This window comes from Malurus melanocephalus, unplaced genomic scaffold (genome assembly GCF_030028575.1).
Source record: "Malurus melanocephalus ecotype Western Australia unplaced genomic scaffold, MMel_1.1 scaffold_42, whole genome shotgun sequence".
Lineage (NCBI taxonomy): Eukaryota > Metazoa > Chordata > Aves > Passeriformes > Maluridae > Malurus > Malurus melanocephalus.
This window is the reverse complement of record NW_026623274.1, coordinates 1,408,458-1,429,320: the sequence shown is the minus strand read 5'-3', so window position 1 is coordinate 1,429,320 and position 20,863 is coordinate 1,408,458. Positions and strand designations below refer to the sequence as shown.

The 20,863-nt window shown below is 40.3% G+C and overlaps 1 protein-coding gene across 1 annotated transcript in view; it reads right to left on the bottom strand.

The window, feature by feature from the left end:
• Positions 1–20,863, bottom strand: part of CNTNAP5 (contactin associated protein family member 5) — a 223,082-nt gene that overhangs the window by 57,371 nt on the left and 144,848 nt on the right. Inside the window, exon 13 of the mRNA XM_057364809.1 lies at positions 18,434–18,634. Within this exon, the coding sequence (XP_057220792.1) occupies positions 18,434–18,634 (201 nt within the window). The remainder of the gene's footprint in view (positions 1–18,433; positions 18,635–20,863) is intronic.

Below are 20,863 nucleotides of genomic sequence, written 5' to 3'. Positions count from 1 at the left end.
AGGGCTTTTTTTTCAGCATTTTATAATGCATGAGAGAGGGGCACAGGGAAAGGAGAGAGCACTGAACTGATGCACCTTATAAAATCCTGCAAGGTGAGAGTAGTAGTTTATCACAGCAGTTTTCATTCTTAAATGCTATTTATGTTTTCATAGATGAAAGCACTTTCAGAGCCTAGAAATAAGATTGCAGAGGACAGAGGGGAATAGTTGAAGCATCAATGACTATGAATGGTGCATCAAACCRTAAACCAATCATTTCACCACAAGAAAACTTGGTATTCAACTATTCTTCATGGAAATGTTGAAGTGAGAAAACTTCTACAGAACAGCAAAATTGCATTATAAGCAACTGTCCCAGGAAAGATTCCAGGAAGAAACACTTAGTAGTTCATTAATTTAGTATTATTTTCCGGGAATAATAAAGGACAGATGCAGTAACTGTTATAGAAGCACCCAGCTCCAGTGAAATCAGGGTATAGCTGTGCTGATYTGCACTCACTGAGCATCAGGCTGCTCACAGGAAGACAGAACAAACTGAGGATGGAGAGGATCTCTGGAGACAGTTTAGCCCAGCCCCCTGCTTCTAACAGTTCTGAAACAGATTCAGGATGTTAGAATTCCTTAGAAAAACTCCACAGCTGGGTCAGGCCAAAGCACCATCTGCAGGTATGCAGCAAGTGATGTACAGGCCTGAAGGATCTATTTTTAAAGGGAGTGAAAAGGAAAAATTAATTATATATTTGATCCATTTACTCTTGAATTATCCATCTCCACAGCTCAAACCCTTGGGACAGGGCATGGATGAAGTGTATCAGAGGGAGGATTTAACTGCAGCACTTTACACCCCATGCACTCCACGTGGTGCAGTGATGGAGCCCCCAGCTCTGCACGGCTCCAGGCTCAGGAACTCTCACCAGCCTGAGCCTAAAAACCCAAAAAACCTCAGGGTTACATGGCCCAATGGTGGTGTGAAAGTCAGGGTACAACTCAGAGCAGGTTGCTCGTTTCTGAACACAAGCCAGCTGGAGAAAAGTTGAGTAGAATTAATACAAGGATTAATGCAATCCTTGCTAGAAATCATGAGCAGTTGGCTGGATTACGCCCACAATGAAATGCAACTTGATAAACTGGAAAAAGAAAATAGATAAAATGGGGACATTTGGGACATTTAATAGGAGACTGGATGAGTTACAGAAAAACATGCTGTGGAAAGCAATCTTTGCTTGGTCCTTTGGGAGAAACTACATACACTAATAACAGTTCTTCTCCCCTCCTTTATTTTGAAAAGTGTCTGAGTAAAAATGGAATTACCTTACTCAACAGAACTGTTTCCTGGATATGCACTTTTAACTACCAGCATTAATAATGAGAAAAGGATCCTTATCATTACTTTTTTTACCCCTGCTCACATTGCACCAATACAGTCACTAGTGGCTCAAATGGACTGTCTTCGGATTTGACAACCCTCCACAAAAGACAGATTAATTTTGTTCTCTTTGTACATGCAATGGTAGCTTCTAGGAATAATAAAAACTAGATGCAGGTATAGAGAATCTTTATTAGCACTATTGATTCATGAAGCAATGAGAACACACCTTGTCYTTCAGCTCCCAGGTTAATACAGCACAGTTGACAGAGAATAACATCTATTTACGTGGGGTGAATGTGACCAGAAAGTCATTAGGACAATGTCATTCCCACAGTGTGCCTTTTTGGAGTGCAACCACTAACTGGCTCCTGTAAGTGGCTGATAATTATTTCATGGCTCAGACAGATCTTAAAGAAATCAGAAAGTAACATCAGTAAATACACTGAATATCTGATCTGGAGTAAAAATAGAAAAATAGTCTTAATAGAATATAAATTAGAAGAGATAATAACATATTGCTAATCACTTTGAAGCTGCAATCCCTAATTAAATAAATTAGAGAATTTTCTTAAAACTGATAGCAGCACTCTCAGATATTATTGAGATGGTGTCTCTGTTTTGGAAAAACACCTTTGGAAAATGAGATCACAATCCGAAGTTCTCAAGTTTCCTCTAATGTTATCTGGGTAAATGAGCATATTTGGTAAGAGGGAATTCTAGATTAAAAGCCTGAGGTTTGGGGTTTTGTTTCTTTTGCTTTAGTTCTGTTTTTTGAATTTTTTTCTTAATGGAAAAGAAAAGCTGTAAAGTCCCTGTGAAGAGCATTCAGTATATTCATTGTCTTCCACAAGACAGTCATTGTAAATAACCACAAAATGACACCAACACCCAGAACAGAGTTTAGAGAATAATACAGGCACATTTCTGAGTCTTACACCAATTACAAGYCAGCAAGGCAGCTTGGACAGAGTATAAACACTCCAAGTCTCTCCTCCTACCCTTTTGTCATATCCCTACTGAACTGAAATCTCACAGGGTCAGTTGAACAGGATTGCTTATTTTTTGTTCACAAAGTCTATCAATAGATATTTGTAGCACTCACTTGTACTTCCTATGATCATAAAGTCCAACAGAGCAGTGGAGAATGTTTGGTTCTAAGCTTTATAAAAAAACCACCAACAAAAACCCAACCAACCAACCAAAAAAAAAAAAATAACAAAAACCCCCAAATAACTGTCAAACTGCATTCCAGTATCTCTGAGAGGCATTACAGYGACTCATTAAACTTCTTTATAGTCTGATGTGTTACAACACATTACAGAGCAATGGTAAATAAATAACTGCTGATTTGACACTGCTTTCAACTGCAGAGCAATTCTGCTTTCCTCAATGTTACAATTAATGCCAGCAGTTAATGCCTTAAGTGGTGGGATTGGAAACTCAGCTACGATAAACACATGCAGTCAGACCTCAAGTTAAGGATATACCCAAACTGCAGCACGGTGCTAGTTCAGCTGTCCCTGTCTCAGGCTGCAATTACAGTTCTGTTGGTCAGAGCAGCAGGGGCACCATTTGTCATCCTAAGGAAGGCTGGAGTGCTGTGAAATTGGGCACTTTGGAAAAATGCAGCTGTAGCAGAACATATGTATAGGCAAGAGCATGAAATGAACTGGCTCCAAGCCAGCACGTAAGGAGAAAAACAAGAGAATGTAAATGGAAAAGAAAATCATAAAACACTGTACTCAGAAGATGCTTCTATTGATATATCYTGACCAGCCTTAAAGGTCAGGATGACAACAATCTGTCTTCTCTGTGGAATTGCTTAATCAATTTGCAGCTCTTTTTTCTTCACCTTGTTAGCAACAGGTTTACATCTTTCAAATGGATCTTCTATTTTTTTGCTGTTTAGTTGGTCTCAGGTTCCTGTATATCTCTCCATATAACTGTAGCAAACATGGATGTGTATTTACATTCCTGCACAGACTGCAGTGATAGAATATGAACTGCTCAGCTCTGCTCTGTAGCTCTGCTGTCACTAACAGAGGTTATTATGCAGCTGAAGACAGTTTTCTGCTCCTGGAGCAGAGGGAAGAACTGAGCTTTACTTTAACACTGCAGTGAATACTGGAATGGGCAGAGGCTGCAGCAGAATAACAACCACACAACCATGAGAAGCCCTAGTCCTTCCTCTCTTTCCAAAAGCTGCACAGGTCTAYGTGTCTTCTGTATTTAACGGCAAGAGAAAGAACCAGCACTGGAGTCATTTTGACAATCTACAAGAACCATGAAGTGATAATCAAAATCTTTACATACAAAATAACTCCCTACCATAGGCCTTTCATCACAGCTGATGGGACAAAGCCTTCTGTGGTCTGCACCAAGGCTGTGAATCAAAAGTCACATCCATCACCATCTTTCCTTCCAGCACTAAAGCTCCTTAATTGTATCTTCCTCAAGCCAAATACAACTTGCTACAAATCCCATCAACTCTGTCTGGAAGAGATGCAGGGAGTGGTGTTTGGGTGGAAACAATACACCTGAGGCAGGTAAGTTTTTCTCTCAGACTGGTGTAGGATTTTGACAAGGTGTGCATTCATACACATCATTAGAGTTCTCCAAATGCTATGCAAAAAGCAACAGGGCTCAATTGCTTTCATTTACCTCTCTACATCATTTACCTGCTGTCTTTTCGAATACAGAGTCCCAGGGGGCAGACTTCAAGGGAAATGAAGTCATAAACAAGAATCAAGCCTCATATTTAAAATATAAATCCYTGAGGGACAAACTTCTTTTAAAAATATATGAGAGCCCCTCCCTCCAACATCTTCTCTGTACACATATGCTTCATGCATATGTACATCTCCACAATGCAAGTTTTTCTATGTCAAGAAATTAATAAATGCAAGTTACACATTTACRGCTGCAATACACTTCTAAGGATTTTCTCCCATCTGAAGAGCAGAACAAATACAAAGGCAAATATTATCCTGATGCATGCTTCATTACAGAACAGACTGCAAAAACAATCAGCAATAAGCAATCTCCCACAAAAAAAAAAAAAAGTGACAACTTCCCTCCCCTTATCTCAATGCTTTTTTCCTTCCCTCAGTCAAATAGTATTTAGCAATGTTAATGTCATGACGTGCATTTTCTTCCACCCACTTGCCACTGGTCAAGGTGAAGTGCATTTGCCCAGAGATTTAGATCAGAGGCATCTGTGTGACACTGTAAATTCAGAGATACAGAAAACTGATGTATGTAAAGAAATACTTTAGAAAGAGGAGGAAATGCATTTGTCTGGATTTAGGCTTCTTTTCTCTTGTTTCTTTTACTGTGAGTAAAAGTTTTAACCACAMAGCTTTGCCTTTAAATGGAATACATAAATGACTCCCAAACAGCTGTCCTAGTTAACACCACTATGTAAACATCTGTTCACATTCCTGCATGCAAATAAGAACATCAACTYGCAAGTCTCTTAGACTCAGATTAGTCTTTATCAAGTCCTCCCAGAAAACACGGGGGTGGAGGCCAATGACTGTGTGAAGTGGGAGGAAAGGAAATTCTTGAGCTTTTTTTGGAGATGATGGATGATGAAGAATACAAAAAAACTAACTACGTGTAAAAAACGTTTTTCAGTATGTTTGCTTTAATGGAAATTTCCATTCCTGTCTCTTTGTGCAGATTTCCTACTTCATCGCATATTATAACAGCTTGCTTTATAATTGGACTTTGTGTCAAATTTTTATCCATCTTTATTCAAACCATCCTTTGAAAGTGCCAGGRTCCCAGATCTGCTCCTGCTGAGCTAAATGGGATTCTTGACATTGAGGTGAGTGGAAACAGGACTGGGACGGCTGCACGCCTCATTAGAGACAATTCCATAGCACCCTCTGAAATTCTGCTGAACTCTCCCTTTCAAGCAAATAAAGCAGGTAAACTCAGAGGCCATGAAATGTCACTATTACATTTCAACACTTAAACCGAGGTACCTGATGAATTAGCCATCTTCTTGCCAGGCATCTTAGAAAACTGCAGCCCCTGAGGGATTTCCCTTGGCCATTACCACTTATTGCAAAGTCAAAGAGAGAAAGCTAAGGTTATTGTTTTGCCTGTGGAATCAAAATATGCTGAGAGTGCATGTTATTCCCCAGACTTAGAGGTTTATTGCATTTCTAATTCACACCTAAGGTCACCATATGTCAAGTGAGTATGCATTCTGCTACCATGGCTACTGTCATCATTTTAACTCTAATGCTAAATAGTTCTAGATTGGAACAATACTGYCTTGGAAACAGGGCAATTTAGAGCTTATAGCAGAAGACTGGTCTTCTGATTAAAGATGGAAAATGAAATGTTCTGGTTCTACCCTTGGATTTGTCAGACTCTCCAAAATCACACAAGTGTTTAACCATGCTGAACCTTCATTTTCATGCTAGAAAGTCAAAGAACTAAAAGATGTGAACAACAAGAGCAAAAGAAGCTAGAACAACAACAACTGCATCTTCTCCATTGAGAAAAGTTAATAAATTAATCAGTATTTGATCAAATTTCATTCGCATTCAAAAATACAGTATGAGGTTTGAAATCTGTTACTTGTGTCCTGACAGGATCACGCCATAGTGGAGATGCTTCCCTTTGCATAATGCATTAATGTGAATTTGACCACACAATTGTCATTCCTTGTCATTTAAGTAGTCTTACAGTTAAGCAGCMATAATTGTCCTTTGGGTGTTATCTTAAATACATTAAAAAAGAAATTGAATGCTTTCACCACATTATAGCTGGGACACTTTTTCAAAGCTAATTTCTATGTCTGTGAATTATTCATAATACACTTCAAACAGGCTCTTCCGGATAAGGTAATTGACCTTGTCTGCATGAAGCACCTACTGCCTTGCCTTGGGATAATTTAATCTATGATGTGGTCCATTATTCAAAGGTAATGTCTTTTCATTAGGTTAGGCAATATATTATCACTCAACTAGTCACCTAATTCTGCATTTAGAGTATTCAAGTTTTCACTTTTTTTTGTCACAGGTTACACTCATCATAGCAATATCTCACATTTAAGTAGCATGGKGTAACAGTAAGACAGCATTCTCTTGATAAATGGAAGCAGGACTTTGAGGACTCTAATTTCAAGATTTACTTGTGCATTTTAAACCTCAGCTGGCTTTGTTTTTATTGCGGGTGAAAGCAGCAAAGGGTATCTACTCAGTAAAAACTATTGTAAGGTCAAAACACAAGTACAACTAATGCACCGRGTGGCAGAAGTTAGGTAAATTCACACAGTGTGCAGTGGAAACACTTGTGTACTGATGAAATRTATGCTAAATCACATGTATGACACACAGAGAACATTTCCACAGCTCTGTTCTGCTCTGTAGAGAAGCCCCTGCTTGATCTGCCGTGTGAGGAATCAATTAGCAACACTGGCTATGGCTCAGGCTGGCTCTGAACYGCTGCAGCCTTCTCTGGAACAGTCTGTTATCAGGACTCAATTCCCTCAAAAAGCCTTGCTCAGCCAAGACCRAAGTCACTGATTATTTTTTGCATATGCACAGAGAAATCTCTGAGAGAGAAAGCTGAACAGTTCAACACCCAACTCTCTCCTGTGCTCCAACTGCTTTGAGCCACTTTAGCAGAATAAAGCAGCTCTGCATCTATTTCAGTCAGTCATTGACAAAGTCCTCCTGCATGAGCAAACCCTTGAGTGGCACAGGGATCTGGAGGAGCTCCTGCAYCAATCCCTCTCCTGGCTCCAGCAAATGGCCAGAGATGGTATTCTAATTTATACTGCACCACTCCAGTAACCAGAGACACCTAAAGATGCTTCTCTACCCTTCTCTCCTTCAGTATTGCTGGGCACAGCTCTGTAAGAACAGAGTGCTGGCTTTTTCAATCTATCCGTGCTTAAGTGTTTGGATGCTGATTGCAAATACTGCATTAACAAGATATGGACTAACTTCTTAGTGCCTCTAAATACCTGAATTTTAAAAATGTTTCTGTGTTTTTTTTAGTTTGTTTTATACTAAAGTGGAATTTAATGAAAGATGTAATAACTAAGGAGTTAATCCACCATCCTACTTGCCTAAATCAGTATAAATACACTGAATCCAATGGATCTGATCTTGCATATCTTTCAGCTTTGTAATTTTTAAGTTGAATCGTTTGTTGCTGTAGCTTCTCTCAAGCTGTCCATTAATGGAATGTTATGATTATGTTAGCTATTCAAAGCTTTTTAATCATGTTACATAAACACAGTTCAGTCTATGAATTGTTTATCTTGATTAGATATTGTTTGAGTATTCACTTAAAMTTACAACACATTGCTTTAGAGCAGAAATAAAGGCAAGAGTGTCAAAGACTTCAAGGTGTTAGCGTGAAGATCTTTGGCTGAATTCCTATTTAGATTAATATTCAGGAACAATCTGTTCATGCCTCAGAAAATTTCTGCAAAGACAGAAATCTCAGTATCATTGTTCAAAATAATATTAAAAAAATATAGTAACAGTGTTAAAAATTATAGTAATAATACTAAAAAAAGATGAAAATTATCAAAGGGAAACTGAAACTAAATTCCAGTATAACATGCATGAAAYAGCTGATATTTATAATTTTCCATCAGCCAAAACAAACTAGGCAAGGGAAGTATTGTTCCAAGCAGGATTACCTGCAAGTGGCCTGGCTGCTGGATCATATTTCACAATGGTTGAGTGCCTTCCACTGTGTAAGCACAGTTGAGTCCTGCACACTGATGGCTCCTGTCGCTATAACACCGTTGTGTTTACCCATCAGTTTCTGCTTTTGTGCCACAGCCCAGCAAYGATGAAATTACAATTGCTCTAATGGTCTGTTTCACTTTGTTCATTTACCTATTAATTTTGGCAATGGCATATTTCATGGGACATAAATTTCATCCTCTGAAAACACGACAACCTGTAGTACAATATGGTCAGACAGATTCTGGAGCTTTGYACTGAAGCAAAATGAACCGTCCAGGGTGGCATTTTGGAAAGAACATCCCTCCCTCTGGAGGCATCCGTTGTGTCTAAGGTGATTACTTCAGCACTAACAGGATGTAATTATTCACTCAATAAAATTCTGCCTCTATTAAGTAGGTACTTCTAATGTTTTGCAGATTGACTAGTGGCCCTAGAATGTCTCACAGAGGTAGTAAACAAAAYGCAACACAATCTCTTTGTCCGAATCCAGAACTTAAGTGTGCACTGGGAAGGAAGAGACCTGGAAAGCTGTCACTGCTTTGAACGTGGAGGATTTGGTAAACAGRACCCCGAAACAGGACATAAAATAATGCTCATTGCAGGAGAACCTTTCCCAGTTTGACGGCAGATATTAGAGGGGAAAAACAAATGGATCAAACTGATTTTGCATTGCCAAAGAAAAAGCCAAAGGGAGTTGAAACAGAACCTACTWTAGAAAGCAACTTGTCCTAGAATCCCACCCTCTGCTGTTACCTTAGCATTCAGTCATACAGATTCCTCTCTGAGAAACAGTCCCTGAACTTCTGCCACACCCCAAAGTGGTTTCATGTGGATAAAATGGGAGAATATGAAATCACAGTGACAATGAGAGGCAAAAAAATGCTAATGTGCAGAAAGCCTTTAACTCCAAGGGGATAGAGTAACCACACTACTTTGTCTTGTACCAGGCCTGAAAATGATCCATGTAGCCCAAAAAGTGAATTACAGCCAACTTTCACTCTTCTTTTCCTCCTAAAAGGAGGAAAGAAGATTTACACATATCTACGTAAAGAAGCAAACACATACCTTCCCAAACAGAGAGCACTCTGTCTGTATGAATAGATAACTTTATGGGCTCTACTGACCATTTGAATCAGCAGACAAAAAAAAGTTAGTATTTAAAACAAACATATAATGAAATTGATGTTACTTTTTTTTCAGAACCACTTTTCAGATTTCTGGTCATTTTTTAAACCAGCCTATCATGGGCCTGGACTCATCAGTAAAACAAACCTGTCAGGTTAGTAGGTTCAGTCACACAAAACTGAGAAAAAAAAAACAGCCAGGAATCTTTATCTTTTCCTCCCTACCAACAAATGTCACTATGGACATTTTGATCACATTGAATGAGACAGCCTGAACAAAAAGAAGGAAAAAAAAAAGGCTACTGATTGCAGTTTAAACTACTGGGAGCACTTTTCAAGTGCTATAAATATTAATATAATGAAATCACTACATGGTATAAATTAGATATGTCACTTTGAAATTTTTTGGGAAACTGAAGATTTAGGGAAAGTGTGACATGGAACTAAGCATTCTAGGGAAACAAAAACTCAGCACATGAAGCCAGGGACTGAATCTAGCACAACAGCAATGGCTYAAGATCTATCAAAGACTAGGGGTAGTGCTGAAGTTCCACTGAGTTTAGGAACTATGTTCTGTTTAAGCTTTTGTTCTTGTCCTGGAAGGAAACAGACTTCTGTCGGATTTCTGTATCTGTCATGGTGAAAAAAATACACACATCTGCATCTCATTTTAGCCCAAATTAAGATTTCCTTCTAGCACTCAGMCCCACAGAGTGAGTCAGTATCTTACTTTCTAAACTTTATGCATTCTAGGAGGCTTCAGACACTAATCACAACCTGGTTTCCGAGAGAAATGGGACTTATTGAAACATGTTTCATGAACATTTCTGCATAGCATAGCTGTGTCTGTTGTTCAAGCAACTCATGAACCTATTGGCCAATTCCAAGAATATGTGATGGAGAAATACATTCCTACAGGTTCCATGTAATGCCTAAGCAGAAAACAGGCCCTACTACTGCTAGGAGAGATCYTCCTAGTACTCAGCCTAAGTAAAGGTTGCAATGCATTTTCATTCCTCTGTGTGTATTAAAAAATCCATACAGAAACTCAACATTAAAMCATAAAACCAAGAGCAGCATTTATTACTCCACCAGTTACACTGCAAAATCACACCTCTCTCCCGTTATCTGGCTGAATACACTAAATATGCCATTATATCCCACCTTAATATACCATTACCTTCCTTGCAATTTGGTAGATCCATAAAAATTCACAGAAACACACCTTTCTGCTAAATCACTGTAATTGTGTTAATCAGTTCACTGCACAGAAAAAAAAAAAAAAAAAATACCTTCAAGGGGTATCACATTAATTCCTCCAGCAGTAGCACAAGGACAAGGCACAAGAGTCACCTCTATGGAGCTCACACTTGGAGTGCAAGACTTCAGAGGTGTTCACCTCGGGAGCAAACACCATTATGGTTCTTTTCTGTGGCTACAAAAACTTGGCCATTGGTTTTAGAGTGGTACATTAAGAGAGATCTCATGGCCCACACCAGTTTCAGGGCACATTGGCGTCAGTTGCAACCTGATGCTTTGATTTTCTTCTCTGTTAAAGAGGAAAGCTACCTTCAGAGAAGAGCTGCATATATTATTTGGTTAACCTTTCTAAATGCTAATTAAAAAAAAAAAAAAAGTTTTCTTCTGGGGCTTCTGAATTCTGCACTTGAGTGTAAAGGAAGAAGGCTCTTGATGTTGTTTTGAGTCCTGGACAGCTCAAGTGGGAACAAACCCTTTGGCTAAACCTGTCTGAGTCTTCCTCTTGTCAAAAGGACTTGGAGAAGATWCAGGCTCAAAAGCTTTTTCATTTTTGTTCTCAATCTTTCTGGCCCAGAAGATAACAAAAAATCTTTTCTAAAGAAGGTTTTAAAAGGGTTATTTTCTTTCAGGTCACCACATCTTCCTAGCTACTCATCAAGTTTCAGTCAGATCTGCTCCTCTCCAGATCAGTCCAAGCTGGGGGGATGTAAACAATTTTAAACTGCTTTTAGAAGCTTCATGTGAGTGGAAGAAGTACACAACTCTTTTTCCCCARTGTCTGGAGACATTTTCTCAAAGTATGATTGATTATCCTTTACATTTTGGGGGTAAGAGACACTTAGAAGAGCTACTTTTATGCCCCCTTTAACACCAGGTAGCTCATCTAAGAGTATTTAGTTTAATGTTTTGYTTAGGGAAGATTTTTGCTCCATTGTTGTTGGAATACCAAGTAATGTCAAAATGCTGCCTTCAGCTGATCCTTMTTTCTTTTCTCCTGTCTCTGCCTTCACACTTTCAAACATGAAAATTAATTTTCCACAGGCTGTCTTCAAACTACAGTGGGGTAAAATTCCTTGATTTCAGATTTGCAAGCAATGAATCTGAGCAGTAACCTAATTAATAAGAGTAAAAACCCAACTCTTTTTTTTTAACCATGGAATTGTATTTTCATTTCTACTAATTTCTCTATATGATTGAGTTGTGCCATTGATCATTTTGTATATAGTCTTCTAACACCTCTGTTTTCCAGGACAGGTYAAACCAATTAAAACAAAATCTAAGCACAGGGGTTCCATCCCATCTGATTTACTGCAGGTACCTTGCTATGCACACATCTTCTTCCCCAGATCTAAACCAGGAGTYAAATGAATCCAAAACACATGTAAAACTGAGATTACAGCTCAAAATTCTTTTTTATTCTCAAAAATAATGCAAATACCAATCAAAATTACTACTGCCATTTACTATTGCCACTCATGTGGCATTTTGGTAGAAGAGGTCAGATGAGAACTCTTCCACCGCTGTGATTTACATCTTCTGTTCTGCAGAATCAGAAAACATCACTCTCTGCACTGGCCCAAATTTGACAAATTAGTTTAATGTCAGTAAGACAATCTGAGTCTAATGGAGCCCAAAGTAGGACAGCTGAAAGAGGCAGACAAATGGAAGCGTGGTGAGAACACACTCCCTGCTGTGGCTCTAATGAGGGAGAAGACACACTTTTCTGCTCAGGCAGCAGTCCTCCTTTCTTCCTTCAATGGAGGACAGGTTGCTGTCATAGCTAATGACCCACTAATATAACAAACCATGGATTAGCTGTTTGTTTCTAACCACCATTATTTATTTATTTTGACAATATGCTGAGTCCTGCACATTAAAAAAAAAAAAAAAAAGAGACTATTGCTGCTTATTAAGGCAATGTTGGCTGGAGTAGCTTGAAAGAATTCTGTCATTCCTCCCTTCTTCAAACTGTGTGGATGAGTAGCTTATACAACTACGTTTCTCAAGCCAGATGTATGATTAAGATGTGTTTGGTTCTGGCAAATTTGTGTGCCTCATAAAACTGTCAATTTCCAAACTCTTATTGAGATTGCAGAGTTTCCTGCACTCAACATTTGATCATTACTGAGCTATGAGAACTTCCACTATCCCAAAGGTTCCACAGGTTGAACAAAAGATATCGATTCACTCCAAACCAGATGTTGAGAAGTGATTTTTTTAAATTCACCTGACACATTGTGTCTACAACAAACACGGATAATGGTGCTCAGCGTTCACTGGAGCCATCCCAGGAGCATCCTGCCCTGCTGGTGTCACTCCAGAATTATATCAGGTACCATTGTAAGCCTGCCCTCTCCTGCAGTGGGGCTCGAGTAGGGAACAAGCTTTCCTTCCACAGGGTTAGAAGCCATCCAGTTAGAAGGATGAGGAAGGATTTATTCCCATGTTTTTCCCATCATTTGGCCTCTTGGTTGCATTTTGGGCTTAGAAAATCACAAGACTGGATGAGAAGTAATGGTATCAAGTAGCTGGCATTCCTTGCTCAGYAGCTTTGGCACTGGGTACCTCACTRCAGCCACRGAGGACAGCACAGGGCAGGGGAGGTAAARGGTCAGAAAATGGGATAATGATATTTCCACCACTCACAGGTGCCTGCAGGCTCCATGCCAAGCTACCTCTGCCATGCTGCAGGTTCTGTATTCTGCCTGGACCACCTGCATTCTAATCAGCTGCACACAAAACCCAACACAACATCTTTAAAATTGGCCTCTAAATCTCTCCCTAYGGATAAGGGGGTGTGTTGGATTACTGAGGTGAACTCTGTTCCAAAGCCTCCAAATATAGAATAAGTTGTCTAAAGCTGTGCTTGTGAGAAGCTGTCAGCACTGCCACTTCGGGGGGAGAGACAAGGTGTGGTGATGGAAACACAGATGGCAATTCAATCATTCTCAAGAAAGGGATCCTAATTACCCAAGAATAATCACAGCACAGAATCTACACCTGCCACCTATCCACCACTCCTTCAACTCGAGACACTTTTTGAGGGCAGACTGCCCCGTTCTGTGTTATTTTGTGCAATGACAAAGAGTCTCCTGGTAAYGCAATAACAATTTAAAGTTGTTTTGTACAAGAGCAAATAGTCCCCTGGTAGTGCAGTAACAATTGAAAGTACTGGAATRATTAACTGGAAAATATATTTAAAAGGTATAAAATAATAGTGAGCAAAACCCCACTGGTAAATGACTGCTTGTTATGGGGCATTTTATATCACTTCCTGAGCCATCCCTGTGGAATACTTCATCAGAATTCAGGCTTCACACTTGCTTCTTCATGAAAGTAACACTAAAGTAGTGAAACCTTGATGCAAACCACACCTCAAAAACTGTGGGCACTTCAGGTAAAAAAATACTAGAGTTAGTGAAAGTCCTAGAGGAGTAACTGAARGCACTATAAAAGCACTGGATGAGCAAAAAACTATGTTTCACTGCATCCTGTAATACAAGAACACAGTGCACTGAGCAAAACAGTCGTTAAAAACACATTAAATAAATGTAGTTCTGTAAAACAGTTAAGTGGAATGCTCCTGGAACTTGCTTTCCTAGGAGGCTGCAGGGTAGGCAGGCTAGTAAAGTTCAAAAAGTGATTACAAAAGTTCAGGAACAACAGATCCATAGTAGATACTAAAAGGGATTGGCAATAATATAAACTCTAATTCCTTAACTGAACAACTGTGGGTGATGGGGACATATTGAGCAGACATCAATCTGTATCCTCACCCTAAGCTGCATCTCTCCAGCAGCCCCCACTGAAGACAAGACCCTGAAGGACATTTCTGAGAACCTGATGCTCTCACATCACTGGCCTCATCTGAAGGATAAAGTCTGCACAGACAAAGCTCTAGCAACAAACAGGGCATAGATTAAAAAAAGGTTGACCTGTCTCAGCAGTGGAATTAAGTCTAAACTAAGAAATTAGGACACATTCCCTGCTGTGAGGCAGCACTGCATCTTTCCCACCAACAGGGAGTTACAAAATGCAAATGCAGTGGTTCACCAGTGAGGGCTGCCTGGCAAAAGGGGTCACAGACCATGGGACAGCACCTGGTGCAGGTTGGCACCAGGGAATATGGATATGGGAATAGCTAGGAGCCAAAGGGGAGGAGAGGAGGGCAAACCTGGGTGCAAGTCATATAATAGTGGGACTTGACAGACCRTAAGTTCAGGGAAGAGGTGTGCAGTTTAAGATGCAATAGTTTAGGATCAATGTTTGAAATCAAAGCTTAAGCTGACACGGTGTAGGAATTCTACTGAAAAGAGAAAAGTAAGGAAGAAGTCAGGAAAAACCCACCACCTACAGATATTCCTATTTCTTTGATTTTGCTCTGGGACTGATCTTTTCTCAGTCCCTGCCTACACAATGTGCTATGAGCTTGACAGACTGTCAGCCAAGCGCTGTAAAGCAAGCTATCCTGCCACTGATACAGCCGTCACCGCGCTAAGTCCTTGATAAGGTGGATGTGAGGCAGCTTCCCAAACGATAAGCATTTGAGTACACCCACTGCTTCTAGAAAACCCAGCAAATTCAGTCAGAGCTGGGGGTTTGTTCAGTTAATGCAGTGTTTTGATACCTTCAAACATCGTGTATGTTAACAGTTTAATAAGCATGTATCTGCACACAGGCACCTGCTCTCTTTCCTTAGCTATTGCCTGAGATGCTCCATAAAGAAAGCAAATCAAAGCCCATGGGGGCTCCATTTCTTTTCATATTCTCACAACACAAAGAGCACATTTAGAGGTAGCTCAACCATCCTGCCCACCCTGCTCCTTTCCCACTGACTTGATTTGGCCTCTGCTTCTAAGGATAAGGTGGTGGTGAAGTCTGCAATCTTTTCCTGAGTGTGAATTACTTTCTTAATTAATGCCAACTGTCAGATTTGCTCTGGTTATGTGATTGTCTCTCCAACAGGCCTGGGAAAGTCACAGGAAACTTGCAATTTCTGGTCACATAAGTTCCATTTGCCAGCTTCACRAGAAAGCCAGACATGCCCTGATGAACAGGCATCTATTGTGATGTTCACAAACCTCCTGAAAATCTGTCTGATGGCAGAGATGTACAAAACTATAGTTCAGGGCAATTTAATTTTTTGCTTCCAAAGGCAYGCTTGCAGCTAAGCCGTAGTATGACAGTGAGAACCAATAAGGCTGTTCCAGACAGCAGGAGGTGGAGATGAGTAAACTCCTTTGCCAACTGCCAGATTGCATGTCTGACACATTGCAGATGTAAATCCAAGAAACGCAATGGGGATACTACGCTCAGTCACACCCGCTGAGGATGGGCCTGTGTCTTCAGGGCAGGAGGGAGTAGGAAAAAAAGAAAGAGAMATTCCTTGATATAAACTGGAACAATTTTATGCAAGCCAGGAGCCTCCCTGGGCTTGTCTCTGAGGCAGCCTGGAGTGCCTTGYTTGCCCCTTTGCCCCTCATCAAAGCTGTGAAAGCCAAAATTGCTATGTAACAACATACATTTTTGCACTATGAATGCAAAAAGAAAGAGAAATACTTTTATTGCTTTTCTGTGAAACATGATARTGTTTAGATCCTGACGACAAGGATTTGGTGTGTTGGTGCTACAAGCTGTAATCTCCTAATCATGTATTCCATCTCCCTRGGGGAAAGAAAAAAATAAAAAAGAGCAAAGCTCAGAATGAGAGTAAGCTTAGAAACGGACTGGATTTCTTTCAGGAAGAGGAATTTTTATAACTTTGTCAAGATTAGACATATCTCTGGGAGATGCCCCTCCATCAGGCACTCACCACTGGGCTCAGTCCTGAGACCCTTCTGCAGAGAGTTCAGCAAAACACCCTGAGGTTACTCATACTTGTAGCTCATCTTCACGTTTAGGTGGAAATTTTTTAAGTCTTAAAACTGTTCAAGACACCTAATGTTCAGCACCACTTGATCTCCAGGCTACTCTGTAATATAGCAGCATTTCACCTCAAAATTAATAACAATTAATACAGCTTGGGGAAAAAATGCTTTTCTACAAAAACATTTAATATTCAGTTAAGAACAAATTACCCTTATCTTGTCATTTCAAGAACTGAAATGTTATTTTTGAGCACGTTTCTCATCTTGTCAAATTTAAAGCTGCAGACTACTGAGAAAGTTCAGGATGAAAATATAGAAAAATTGAAAGTGTAACTAAAAGGCATACAAAAGGAAGAAAAAAGAGTGAAAAAAATGATAGTGTCTGGCACTTGTACAGCAGTAGATTGCCTTTTTTTTTTTTTTTTTACTTCTCAGCTGCAGCTGCAGGAAAGAACAATATGTTGTGCAATTCTTGTGTGGTCCACTGTCAGGAGCACAGTGACACTGCACCAGCCGCAAAGAGCACCAGCCAGACTGACAGACAGCATCCCCACATCCTTTCCCTTGAATCAGCCTCAGCTTTGGTCCTTGACAAGAGGAGGAGGAGCTGCCTGTCAGGAGCCATCTCAGCCACTCTGCCTGTTGTTTGATAGCTTTAGCCCTGCAGATGCACAGTTTACATACTGTCAATTTGCACAAGGTTATCTTTACTTGCTTTTTCCCCAAAGGTTTTGGTTTTCAAGAAGTGTCCCCAGCTTTAGAGGTCCCACACACAAAAGGCATCTCAAAACCCATTCACACTGCTCCTTCCTGCAAACACATGACTGAGTACCTCACAGAAATGTGCAAAAATAAACACATGCAGACCTGCCCTAATATTGCAGCATTCATCCTTAAAAAAAAAAAAAAAAATTGGAAATAATCCCTGTGGGGTTTTATCTTTATGCCATATCAAGTGTGGAGTGGCACACAGAAGCCAGAAACACTGAAAGTATTTGTAAGACATCAATTCTGCTTTTTCATGAGCAGTTACATCTGCATTTTGTTTTCCCTTTGCGCTTTACCCTGGATGCTGATATTAGAATTTAATTTAAAAAAAAAGTAGCAATACAAGCAGTTCTTGGCTGGCAAATCTGATGGTAACAAAAGACATAATTCACAGCTTTTAAAAATAAACTGACTGTAAGGCATCTGATTACTGGATCCATAAACATTCAGTGTTATAATAACTTTGTTGGAACCAGGAGGGKTTTTGACACATCTCATTAGGCAATGTGTTTTTAACACAATAGGAGTCCCACCACAAGCTGMCCTTCAGGCTTTCCATGGGATTTCTTCTAAACTACAGACAAATTTAAAAGTTGCTAATAGTCAAATAATCACCAGGAGAATACAGACATTACAAGTAACAGATGAGACYTAGAAGACAATTCAGAAATCTGCCCTTAATGTCATTCCTCTCTCCAGATAAACAAACATAAAATCCTGACATCAAGACAGAGTTAACTAAAAGCCAGACATCCAGAGTAGGCACTGGAAATTTGGTACTGAAATTTTGGTACTGAAGAGAAACACAAATAGGTGAGACTCTCTTCTTTCTTTTTTTCCGCTACATTAAGCCAAGGGAAAACYGAATTATTTTTATAGCAAGGGGAAAGTTGGTTTTGCCCCAGAAACTGTAATAACAAGCACCCTAATTATCATATTCAGGGCTGAGGGACTCAGAAGAGGTTWCACCCCTTTTCTCCATAACATCATGAGTCTGGAGCACTCTGGATGCTTTCTATCTCGAATATACAGGTAAAAACTGTAAATGGATAAACACATCTGTTTTCAGAGTCTGGCCATGCATGAACTTAGATGGTGAAAGCYCCCCTGCAGAGTTCATACCCTCTTGCACAAAAGCACAGGCACTGCACAGTTGTATCCAAATAGGGAGAAGGTTTTTCACTCTATTCTTGTATCACTGCTATTCATTTGAGGGGTGGTTATTGGTATGTTTTTTCCCTGCTCAGCTGCAGTGTGGCCTGTACCTGCTGTACAACCAACAGGAGCTAAGGAGGAARGGTTTGGGATGGTGGCACTCACTCGGGGTGTTGAGGAGCCGTGACTTTTTGCAGTGGTAGGCTGCCTCCTGCTCGCAGTACTCAGCGCTGCTGATCACGGCCTCCAGCTGCTCGCTGCTGCTGTTGTAGTTGAAGGTCATGGTGTAGGGCTTGTCAGGACCAGCCCCCTGCACTCGGGTCAGCCCCGTGCTGTTGTGCTGCACCGCAGTCCAGATCTTGTCTTCTGTTCAAGGGAAAATGATTGTTAGTTAACAGCAAAGTTAAAAGCAAAACACTTCCAATGAGCAGGGAACAAAACCCCAATTGAAATCGAACGCTTTACTGCATTGGAGAGAGCATCAGCAGGACCCTGGACCCCAAAATGGTCACTCTGTGATGAAGACCAATAGGTCTGTGTTCAGTAAAGGTCAGTGTGGCCCACAAAGATGCTTGTCCCTGAACCAGCTCAAGCAAGTGCTACTCTGTCTGCTGAGCAAGAGAGAACCCACAAACTTACTGGGAAGCACAGGGGACTTTCAGCTTCTTCTACCAGATATCTACCAGATACCTGAAAAAAATTAGATACCTTCCAGCTAGCTTTGTCCCTGAGAGAGAATGCACAGTAACATGGCTCATGGGGGTAACATTCACCTTTTGCCTGAGAGCACAGCCCAGGYTCTTGTAACAACAAATGGAAGCAGAGAACTGTGGCTGGTGAGCTTGCACAAACTCACCACGAGCAGAAAACACAGCCTCTTGCCAGAAAGCTAAAACTGACAGTATGTTCTTGTCAMCCAGCTGGAAGTCAGATCACTCATTTCACTCAGTTCTCAGATTTTTCTGCATATAAGTTGAGTGATGCCCTACTTGGATGATGGTACAGAACACCATATGACTTGGCATCTGGAGTTAACTCTAAATATTGATGCTTTCCCATACTGGGGATCCCACATTCTCATTTCCTTCCCTGTATTCACTGGCAGAGAGAGGGATTTTGTAGGAGATAAACAGAAAGAAGAATCTAGGCTTAAGCACAACCTGCACCCGACACCCCAGCTCATGACCAGAACTGGGCTTGGCATAATGAGAACATCACACTCAGAAACAGCTTAGCAGGGAGGCTTTTCCCCAGCTGGCTCTGGGATGGCAATGGGCAAAGTAGCAAGGACAACCTGAAAAGCCAATTTGTTGAGCTGACCCAGAGTTAAAGACAAATGAGGATTCACAAGACTGAGCGCTGCACGTGCTCTTCCTATTAGTAAGAGTCACATCTAGCAAATTTCCTTTTYATCAAAGGCCTAGCTTGCCTAGGGACGATACAAGAAACTGACAGGGCAAAAATTTTAGGGAGCAATTTTCAATCATTTGATGAGAAGGAGATTTTGATCTCCCTTGCAGAAACATGCAGACAGTTACAGAGGAAGAACCAAGATCTAGGCAATAGATTTCTATTTTGTTATTTATGCTTCATCAAGGAAACCCTAGATAACGATGCATAATATCTTTTCTAAGCTGATCTTCAAAACCGTGCATTTAAGGCTTCAGATGGTTTTCCCACATTTCCTGGACTGAGTTCTTGCAGAGCCTGAGCTTCCAGTTACTCCACAGTACACTGGCATGAGAGCCCAGCAGCTCTGTGGACACTACAATGCATTGCAGTTAAAGCATTTTTCCTTAAGCTACATGTATCGCCCAGATTACTTCAACAGAATGCTAATAGGAATATAAARATCCTAAATGGACTATCTGTGCAAAGACACTCAGATGATTTAATGGATTGTCATTATGGAGGCATTCAAATGACAGGCRAGTAACAACAACCATCTGGAGACTATTTAAAGAGGTCTGTTCCAAGACCTGGCAGCAAGTTACACACAAATTAACTTACATTAACTGTAAGGATAGTTTACACACAGCAAACCACACACACTCACAGCATCTCATCATTTCTGAAATGGCAGACAAAGTTTGCTCATAGGTCTGCAGTTCTGTGGTTCTTATTGACTTCAGGAAGCTGCTTGTAGACCCAGTAAAAGAAACACTGCTGCAATGTGTGATACACAAAAGTCAGATTAAAATGATAAGAAATACTACAAATTTATTGCTTGTAATACTTGTCCCAGAGGTTGYAATCACAGTGAACACCATAGCACARTACCCTRCACAGTCCTGCACATATATTGCTTCCAACACAATATATTTCAATGACTTKGTAGCAGACATCTTGTACATCTTAAAGTAGTGATCCTTATCAGCCAGTCCCTCTGTTTTCTTTTGCTCTCTCAAGGCAATATTGACAAGAACAGAGTGGATTTTTCAGAAGCAGTAAGTTAGCTTTTCTCTCACTGAAGCTGGTAGAAGTTTAACCTCTGCCYTAACTGAAATATCTACTAAAAAGACAAACACCAAGGTGGTGATAATGGGAGATGCAAAACCAGGAGATAATGGAATAAACTGGTTGCTGAAATTCCAG